This window comes from Gobio gobio (genome assembly GCF_949357685.1).
Source record: "Gobio gobio genome assembly, chromosome: 8".
Taxonomy (NCBI): domain Eukaryota; kingdom Metazoa; phylum Chordata; class Actinopteri; order Cypriniformes; family Gobionidae; genus Gobio; species Gobio gobio.
In genome coordinates, this window is record NC_137114.1 from 39,056,731 (window position 1) to 39,067,378 (window position 10,648).

The 10,648-nt window shown below is 39.5% G+C and overlaps 3 protein-coding genes across 3 annotated transcripts in view; all 3 read left to right on the forward strand.

Moving 5' to 3' along the window:
* LOC307130057 (TRPM8 channel-associated factor homolog) overlaps positions 1–10,648 on the forward strand; it is a 360,060-nt gene that overhangs the window by 322,113 nt on the left and 27,299 nt on the right. The gene's annotated exons all lie outside the window — the stretch shown is intronic.
* Positions 3,201–4,157, forward strand: LOC307130063 (odorant receptor 131-2-like; the record flags this gene model as incomplete). Its single annotated transcript, XM_079822929.1, has 1 exon — positions 3,201–4,157. One exon carries the CDS (start codon positions 3,201–3,203, stop codon positions 4,155–4,157), a length of 957 nt encoding a protein of 318 aa, XP_079679055.1.
* Positions 7,420–8,376, forward strand: LOC307130773 (odorant receptor 131-2-like; the record flags this gene model as incomplete). The annotated part of the gene is made up of 1 exon (XM_079823950.1): positions 7,420–8,376. One exon carries the CDS (start codon positions 7,420–7,422, stop codon positions 8,374–8,376), a length of 957 nt encoding a protein of 318 aa, XP_079680076.1.

The following is a 10,648-nucleotide window of genomic DNA, read 5'->3' on the forward strand; positions in this document are numbered from 1 at the left end:
TTCTCAGGCTCCCTCAGGGCATTTTGTTGATGACCCATACCGAGTTTTGTAACAATCCATTCAAGTGTTCATAAAATACAGGATTTTAGCACATTAATTCAAAATGGCCGTAATGGTAAAATTGGATATCAGTCGACTCGGCATGATGTCCCGAATCTAAGGAGACCACTGAAATATGATTTTTGGACAAACGGAAGCAAAAATAGCCATTTTTCGTATCTTCGGACAAATAGGTGGCACTGCTGGTCATGCTTGTGATGACATGTACCAAGTTTGGTCTGACTCTGAATACAATGAAGCGTTGTGGAGATACAGCCTTATGTCTACTTTTGCAAGCGCTATGTAAAATTTGTTTGCGTGTTTTTCGAAAACGGTTTGAGAAATCAACTTGAATTCCAAAACTTTTGTCAGCATGGTCAGAAGATGATATGGTTAAATTTTTGTGAAAATCAGAGCAACGGCCTTGGAGGAGTTAGAAAAAATTGGTTTTGGTTAATTCAAAATGGCAGAAATTGACGTCATAGGGTGTAATCGAATCGTCTTGAACCAAGGAATCAAGGGGGGAAAAGAATTCTGTTTCTAGCCCTTAGACTCCAAATTTGCTATGGTGACAGCTCAGACTGTCTATGGGCCCTATCTTGCACCCAGCGCAATTGACTTTGTACACCGACGCATGTGTCATTCCTATTTTGCACCCGTGCAAAGCGCGCTTTTCCCTCCACAGAAGCACGTCGCTAAACTAGTGAATGCACTTGCACTCCCTGGGCGGTTCAGCGCAAAAAAGGAGGCGTGTTCCGGCGCAAACAATCCCTGGTGCTATTTTGCTGTTCCATTAAACAATTGCGCCACTGACCAGAAAAAACCTAGTCTAAAGTCAGTGGCGCGTTGCGTGTTGTTCATTATGCTATTTTAAGGGCGCATGCTTGACCATAATGTATAGCGTGCACAACGCGCATACACTTTGCTCATGTAATCTACACAGATGCAACAGTTATTTTTGCAAATCATAAATTGTTACACTAAAAAAATATTAACACATGAGATGACGGAAATCATTGTGGTGTGCCACGAAGATGTGAAAAAATAGGCATAAATCTAGCTTACAAATGATTCAGGCTAATTGTAATAATTAAGGATAAGACCTGTTTGCCCAATAGTGGCAAGACATATATGTATATAAGGACATCTGACAAATTGGTTTGTCCGTCAAGAACCAGGAAAAAAAATCGACTGAAAAACTGAAAAAACTGAAAGACTGAAAAAAAAAAAGACTGTGAAATCACCTTTACCATAATGTACAACATTACAACTTCACTTCTCTGTCTTTCACTGCTCTTACAAGCACATCAGTCTCCTCGGCTGTGAACCGCTCCTGGCGTGCGCCTGGTAAATACGCCATAATAATAGCAATCCATAATGGAACTTGCGCACCTGCTTTTAAAGGGAATGTTGGATGACGCTCGGATTGGTTTATTCACGTTACGCCCAAACCACACCTATGAATAATGAAGCTACTTCAGACCAACCCATTTTAGATTTGCGCCGGGCGCAAGAGCCATTTATCCCGCTGGGAAAATAGCAACAGCGCCGAGACCCGCCCACAAAGTTACTTGCGGTTCGCGCTTTGACACTTGCGTTTCAGATCGTTAAAATAGGGCCCTATGAGTGTGCCGAATTTCACAACTTTTTACAGAGTCGGCGCCAGAGCAGATCTACTGGAGGGACATTGGGTCATCGGCAGGGGGGCACTGCCGTCTGAGAAATATTTTGATGCAGTTGCGACATCATAGTCCAACACAGCAGAAATGCAATAAAAAAGCGAAACACTTTTGATTATTATTATTATTATTATTATTATTATTATTATTATTATTATTATTATTATTATTATTATTATTATTATTATATTAATCAGGCACGGCGCCAGGATTCCAGTTTTGAATGGGCCAAAGCCAGACCAATTGTGGGTGGGCCTTAAATTAAAAACGTTATCAAATCACTGTTTAACGTGTTCGCTATTAAACTCATAAAAGACAACAGAATTACTGGAATACTGGATTCTAAACTAAGAAATGCCACAATTTATCAAGACCTTGAAGCAGAAATGAGGGAGAAACACACAAACACCTCATACGTGCCGCTCAAGTGGCTATAAGGTGCTTTCCTTACAGCCTTAATATGTCCGACACTGTGGCTGGGATACTTAAACCACCAACATCCATGGCATAATATTTGGAATGACTTATTGCGAGAGGAAAAAAAAATGTTTAGTCGCATAACATCGTTTAATGGAAACTCTGTCATTTCGCAATAGTTTTTTTATTGAAATTTAGAAAATAATTGCAAAAGTTTTTGCGCAAATCTGTAATGGAAACGCGGCTACTGTTATTAAAAGAATAATCAAAAGGGATATTTTTTGAGCCACACGCCATGGCCTGTGGTAGGAGGGGCATCAATGACCGCTAGGGGGGGGCACGGGCCTCGAATGCCCCACCACAGCGCCGACATTTACTTTTTACCATACGGTTCTATGGGCTGCCATAGACTCCCATGGTGGAAGAAGAAGAGGAATAATAGGAACGCTAACCGTTTCAATAGGTGCCTATGCACCTTCGGTGCTTGGCCCCTAAATAGAGACAGCAGCAGAAAATTCTTAGCCTTCAAATGTATGCACTTTGGCTATTTGTATTTTGTTACAGGCAGCGCACTATAACTCACTGTAAAACTGTTGTGTTGCATATATTACTTGTTTATGATCTTACTGTACAGTTTAAATGTTTGAAAGCATGATTGTGTCTCAGTGCTCCATGTCTATCCCCGACACTCAAGCAAATCTAAATTTAGCTCAAGATGTCATCAACTAAGCAGGTGTCGTCTTTTAGAGTTTCACGTTGCCAAACCCCTATATAAATGTTTGTTTACAGCACACTTCATCATTTGGCTGATGCAGGTAAAGTTACACCTGATATATGACCAGAACTCAAGGATACTTTCAATAAATGGTACAGCAAGGTTACGTAACATTGATTGTGTAAACTGAATACTTGTTCAGTCTTTGTTTTCCAAGTCAACATGGAGCTCAATTAGAATTGACATTGTTTATTCTAAAGTATTATTGATTATTTATATCTCACATATTTTGTGTATTGTTGGAAATATGCTTTTGTGGTCTGTCTAATTTTCTCCCAGATTTGTGCACAATGACCAGTCAGAATGCCAGTGGCGATGAGCAGATGCAACTGATCCAAGTTGACCCCGTCCGGAGGAACATTTCACTTGTGCTGACCCAGATCTTTGTGTGGCCCTTCATCTACCTCATCTTCCTCATGCTCTTAATATTCTCCAAGAAAGAGACTTTCAGAACAGAGACACGCTATATATTGTTTGGTCACTCTCTCCTGGTAGACCTAATATTTCTTTGTCTGACAGATTTTGTGGTGCTCTTATCATATAACTTTGTTGTATTACCGCTGCCTTTCTGTATCCCCATCTGCATGTTGATGGAAGCAATTGCAGCTTGTGCACCATTAACCATCAGTGCCATGTGTGTGGAGCGCTATGTGGCCATTTGCATGCCTCTCCGACATCATGCCATCTCCACCTCTAGAAGAGCCATAATGGTGATTTTAATGATTTGGATCCTGAGCTCCATAAACCCCTTTGTTGACATGTTCATTCTTGTCAGCACTGCCTCACATGAATACATGTCACAACTCACACACTGCCACTATGAGATTATGATTCCGGAAAAGATTCGTCACTTTGCCAGGGGTCTGTTGTATATTGTGGGGCTTGTGGTTATTTTGTTCATTGAAGTCTTTTGTTATGTAATGATATACCTTGCTGCACGAGCAGCCTCTGGTGACAATAAGAAGTCAGCATCAAAAGGGCAGCGCACCCTTTCCCTGCACATACTTCAGCTGTTTTTATGTACTGCCGAGGTGATGTGCCCTTACATTGAGGCTGTCGTTATGCAGTATGATATTCAAACATATCTGACTGTCCGATTTATAAATTTCCTGGCATTTAGTATCACTTCTAGAGCAGTGAGTCCTCTCGTCTATGGGTTTAGAGATGAGAAATTCTATGCAACTATGGCTTACTATATCAGATTCAAAAACAACACCATCTCATCTGACACTGATAAAAAAACATGATTATCTTTTTTAAAGGTTAAAGAGTGTTTCTGGGATTGTATCTTGCCTAAATTTCTTTCAAAGTGTCATGAAGTAAAATTCGTAATGTATCAAGTTTTGTTTGACCAACTAGAACATCTCATTCTAGTTGATATATTCTAATAATGAAGATAGACATGTAGTGTATTGTTTAAGGGTGAAATCTGTTGACTTAAGTAAATGTGACTGCTAGAATAATCTATTGAAAATCAACTTGATATGAGTATTTAGAGAGTATTTTATTTTGTGTATCACATAATTAATTACAATGGCATTACGCTTTCAAATAGTATGTATTAACTACTGAATGTTTTAATATTTTATTTAAAATTTGCATTAGATACAAATTTGCTGAATAAAGTGATCAACTTTTGTATTGAACAATTTATATGTAATTGCAGACTATTTGAGATCAGTATACACACTAATGAGATTATTCACAAATTATTATTATGATTGCAAATTAATGTTGCTATGCAAGCACACACACACAAAAAAAAAAACATGTTGCCTTATGTAAGTAGTTCTCCACCCTAGTACACATTTTGGATGACTCCCTAATCAAACACACCTAATTTCAGGTCATCAGCTCAACAGAGACTGCAAGACCTGAAATAGGTGGGTCAGAGATAGGAGAATTCTCGAAATATTCACCCCCCCCCCCCCCCCCCCCTGTTAGGACAAATGGACTGTAGGGTGGTTTTCACAATGGTATAGTGTAGGCTGAGGGATGCAGGATAACTCAAGCATTTAAATGCAACTTTTAATAAACAAAACACGATCAAGGAACCAAGATACATTGTATAACAAGTGACCAAGAACAAGGGAAATGCAAGGGCTATATAAACAGGCAGGGCTAACAAAGGGAAGGAGACACACCTGGGGAGACAATCAATGAGAACCAATCTAAAAAGGAACTATAAAACTTGCAAAGGAAACAGAGAACAGACAGACAACCTAATAGTCCAAAATAGCACAACATAGAATATGCAGTATTGCAGAGCCCCTGTTAAAGGAGCAGATTCCAGATGCTTCAAAAACAAAAGGGAACAGAGTCCAGAAGGGTGGTGGAGTAGAGGCGGAATGGAGGGGATGACCAGAGTGGATGACCACCAGGGTAGCATAGCGGAGCATAAGATCACTAGCGGACATGAGGCCATGCGGAACAGAGACAGGGAGCACAGAGAATTCAGGGACGGCCTCCATGGCGGTGATGGAGCAGACAAGAAGCACAGAGAGTTCAGGGACAACCTCCATTGCTGCAGCCCAGGCCAGAGTCCTGCACTCGGGCGGGTACCCGATGAGTAAACTGCTAATATTTGATGTAACGAGTAGAATAATATTTACATTGTCATTTGCGGTGCAGGTTCCGGTCGGGAATCAATAGGCTCGGGCATACTGTGGGTTCAATAGCCAAGACTATTTTGACTCATTTTGGTACTCACTGATAGGCAGCTGCTATCAAACGGTCCCGTGCTCATTTGTGTTCAAGCTCTGTGATACTTTGGACAATTTCATGCTCCCAACTTTGTGGGAACCGCTTGGGGATGGCCCCTTCCTGTTCCAACATGACTGCGTGAAACCCCTCCTGTTCGAACCGCCCGCTCCAAGCGGGACTTGAACGCCGGTCCGCCGGCATGAGAGCTGCAACCTGTAACGTCAGTCGCTAGAGCGTCTCTTGAGATCAGAGGAGTGAGGTTTACTCGCACAGCAACTACTAGCTGACCTCCGTTACACTCACCCCCCTAAACCTCACACCCATCCGGGTCACAGCACCAATGAAACCCCTCCTGTTAGAAACGCCCGCTCCAAGCGGGACTCGAACCCGGGTCCGCCGGCATGAGAGTCTGACGCTCTTACAAGGAGGCTAAAGGCTGTAACACCTAACATCAGTCGCTAGAGCGTCTCTTGAGATCAGTGGAGTGAGGTTTACTCGCACAGCAACTACTAGCTGATCTCCGTTACATGCGCACCAGTGCACAAAGCAAGGTCCATAAAGACATGGATGAGCAAGTTTGGTGTGGAGGAACTTGACTGGCCTGCACAGAGTCCTGACCTCAACCCGATAGAACACCTTTGGGATGATTTAGAGCGGAGACTGCGAGCCAGGCCTTCTCGTCCAACATCAGTGCCTGACCTCACAAATGCGCTTCTAGAAGAATAGTCAAAAAATCCCTTAAACACACTTCTAAACCTTGTGAAAGCCTTCCCAGAAGAGTTGAAGCTGTTATAGCTGCAAAGGGTGGGCCAACTCCATATTAAACCCTACAGATTAAGAATGGGATGTCATTAAAGTTCATGTGCATGTAAAGGCAGGCGTCCCAAAACTTTTGGCAATATAGTGTATATGCATGTAACAAATTTGAGATAGATGTATAAGTAGCTGTAGTCAGAATGCATGTGGCATTTCATTATTACCTGAGTGGTAGAGAATGAAAGGCAGAAAAGGAGAGAAGGTGTAGCTTTAGAAATGCCATATGGAAAAGAAACAGATGTTATTGAGGAATAGAATCTAGCCTAATGGCATACCAGTTGTTTGCTCTATTTTAGTTTGACTCTAGTTTGTGCACTAATCTAGCTTTCGACTCTTATGACATATTGTAAATAAAATAAATGTAAATGTATGGTTGTGTCTCAGTACTCCATGTCTATCCCCTAAACACAAGCACATCTATATTTAGCTCTAGATGTCATCAACTAAGCAGATCAACTGGAGTTTTACTCTGTCAAACTCTATATAAATGTTTGTTCACAGCGCATTTATTACACTTGATGACCCGGGCTCAATAATAGAGTCTTACTGTCAGTAAGTAATAAAGCAAGGTTATATTTTTAATTGATTTCATGGCCTTCATTTACTGTATGCAAACTGAAATGATACTTTTTATGGCTACATAAATATTTGAAGCTTCTCATTAATACATATTATAAATATTGAGAATGTCACAATGCAATATATATCTATAATTGGGACAGTTACATTCATTATGGTAAATTAAACTTATAATTTAACATTGCATGAATGTCCAAGCATTCACACGTTTTTTCACTTTATTTGTATCTGCATAAATACAAGAATGACATTTTTCATACTCTTTTCTTAATGCTACATAAATATTTGAAGCTTATTGATAATGTATATTATAAATGTTGATTAATTATTAGTCATGGTCATTTATGTCTCATACAGGCTGTGTTTTTCTTTGTCTAATTTCTGTCTAATTTTCTCCCAGATGTGTGCACAATGACCAGTCAGAATGCCAGTGGCGATGAGCAGATGCAACTGATCCAAGTTGACCCCGTCCGGAGGACCATTTCAATGGCGCTAACCCAGATCTTTGTGTGGCCCTTCATCTACCTCATCTTCCTCATGCTCTTAATATTCTCCAAGAAAGAGACTTTCAGAACGGAGACACGCTATATATTGTTTGGTCACTCTCTCCTGGTAGACCTAATATTTCTTTGTCTGACAGATTTTGTGGTGCTCTTATCATATAACTTTGTTTTATTACCGCTGCCTTTCTGTATCCCCATCTGCATGTTGATGGAAGCAATCACAGCATGTGCACCACTAACTATTATAGCCATGTGTGTGGAGCGCTATGTGGCCATTTGCATGCCTCTCCGACATCATGCCATCTCCACCTCTAGAAGAGCCATAATGGTGATTTTAATGATTTGGATCCTGAGCTCCATAAACCCCTTTGTTGACATGTTCATTCTTGTCAGCACTGCCTCACATGAATACATGTCACAACTCACACACTGCCACTATGAGATTATGATTACGGAAAAGATTGGTCACTTCGCCAGGAGTCTGTTGTATATTGCGGGGCTTGTGGTTATTTTGTTCATTGAAGTCTTTTGTTATGTAATGATATACCTTGCTGCACGAGCAGCCTCTGGTGACAATAAGAAGTCAGCATCAAAAGGGCAGCGCACCCTTTCCCTGCACATACTTCAGCTGTTTTTATGTACTGCCGAGGTGATGTGCCCTTACATTGAGGCTGTAGTTATGCAGTATGATATTCAAACATATCTGACTGTCCGATTTATAAATTTCCTGGCATTTGGTATCACTTCTAGAGCAGTGAGTCCTCTCGTCTATGGGTTTAGAGATGAGAAATTCTATGCGGCTCTGGCTTACTATATCAGATGCAAAAACAACACCATCTCATCTGACACTGATAAAAAAACATGATTATCTTTTAGTAAAGTCTTTAATGAATAATTCCATCAAACTACATGTTTTTAAACATGCCCATTTGATTTGAACAGGCCTAAATGCATGTCATAAAGTTACTTGTATTATATCACATATTCTTTGGAACATTATTTTCTCCCGTTTTGATTTTAAGAAATTGATTAAAAGTGACTATAATATTCCATGTAAAATCGTCCAGAGTTTGTATTTGTCTGGCCAATAAGGTCTTTGGAAGGTGCCTCAGAAGCAGTATGTTGTTTAATAGCAACCTCTATTGGCCTGATTGAGCATTATTATTATTTTTTTACATTGCATACATTTCAATGTAATAAATAAAAGTCAGTTATTTCCAAATATTATAAATGCAATCTACATACAAGGAAAGCACAGCACACATAGCAAGCGTTTTAAGTGTGTTTTGCAGCCTGTAGATTAACATTGTGTGAATCTAACATACATTCATGTAAATATGCACAAATAAATATTAATTCAAGCTCAACAAATTTACATTTTGGATTTAGAATGTCTCAGTCGTTTTTGTTTTCTAAATGTTTTTCATGTGTAACGTCTGTAATGTTATAATAATAATAATAATAATAATAATAATACAGCACACTTTCTTTCTGAGGCCTCTTAGGAAAATATTAATATTATCAGCGGTTACTGCAAGTGTCACATCACCCCTTGAAATATTGAAAAATAAATCAGTCATATGCCAAAATGTAAATACATTACACGAGCAGCTTTGTGATTAAGCAACACTATCCAATCAGCATATTTGATGTGATGCTCATATCTTAATGAAGATACAGTTTATACTATTAGCACAGTTATTTGAAAATAAACTAACAGAAACATCAGGCAAATAAAAGTTTAAAGTGATAATGCCAAAATGTTTGCTACGTGTCTATAATGTTTTGTGGCCTTTGCATGCCTCTATGACATGATGCAATCCTGACTTCCAAACAGCCTTTATTGTGATTTCTGTGTAGTCCTCTGGTTTGGACCCTGAGCTCTATAAACTCTTTGTTTATGTGTACATTCTTATACGACTGCATAAGATAAGTGCTTTGTGAACTCACTTAAGAGATTTCATCACGTTTTAAGGGTCTTCTTTTTGTTGAGTATATTTTACGAATACTCTTCAAAAAGGTTTTTAAACGTATTTTGGAGACAAATGGTTTTTCACCATTATACATTTACCATAGAGACAAACTGAACTTCTATATGCTTCTATATGCTACAAATGCTTTTAATAGTGCAGCGACAATACATGGCCAAAGGAAAATTTGGAACATAACAGTTCATCATAGTAAATGAAAGTATCCCTAAAATTCCCAAACACTCACACACCATATTTATATCTATATGGAGGGAAGTGTGTGTGTATATATATATATACACTATTTATATACACCTGTTTCAATCAGACCAATTGCCACAGGTATATAAAATACAAAAGCACCTACCCATGCAAACTATTAACAAACATTTGTGGGGTAAAACGGGTCATTCTGAAGAGCTCAGTGAATTCAAGAGAGGTACTGAGATAGGATGCCATTGTTCCTCTTTTGCAATAAGTCAGTTTGTGAAATGCCATCCCTGCTACTGCTAGATATTCCACTTTTTTTAACTGTAAGTGGTATTATTTAAAAGTGGAAGCATTTAGGAACAGCATCAACTCTGTGAGCCTCACATCACCAAGTACAATGCCAAGTGTCAGATGGAGTGGAAAGCATACCACCACCCAACATAGTGGAAACATGTTCTGTGGAGTGACAAATCATGCTTCTCTGTTTGGCAGTCTGATGGGTAAATCTGGGTTGGGTACATGCTAGGACAACATTACCTGCCTGACTTCATTGTGTCAACTGTAAAGTTTGGTGGTGGAGGAATACGGGTATGAGAAAATTTTGTTTTATTAGTTCAAGTTTGGTAGTTTACCAAGACATTTTGGACAATACTATGCTTCTTGTGGGAAGGCCCTTTTCTAATAGGCTACAGCACGACTGTAGCCTACTGTACACAGTGCACAAAGGTTGGATGAGTTTGTTGTGGAAGGACTTGCCTGCACATAACCATGACCTCAACCCCATCAAACATATTTGGGATGGGGCATTGGTCAACTTCATAATGATATGAATTTAGAATATAGAATGATGTCAGGTACCCCAATACTATGACAACAGGACATTAGCCTATAGTCCTGATTGTCTCACAACTGGCTACAACTTGATTGGGAACAGCTGAGAAACATATCTGACCAATT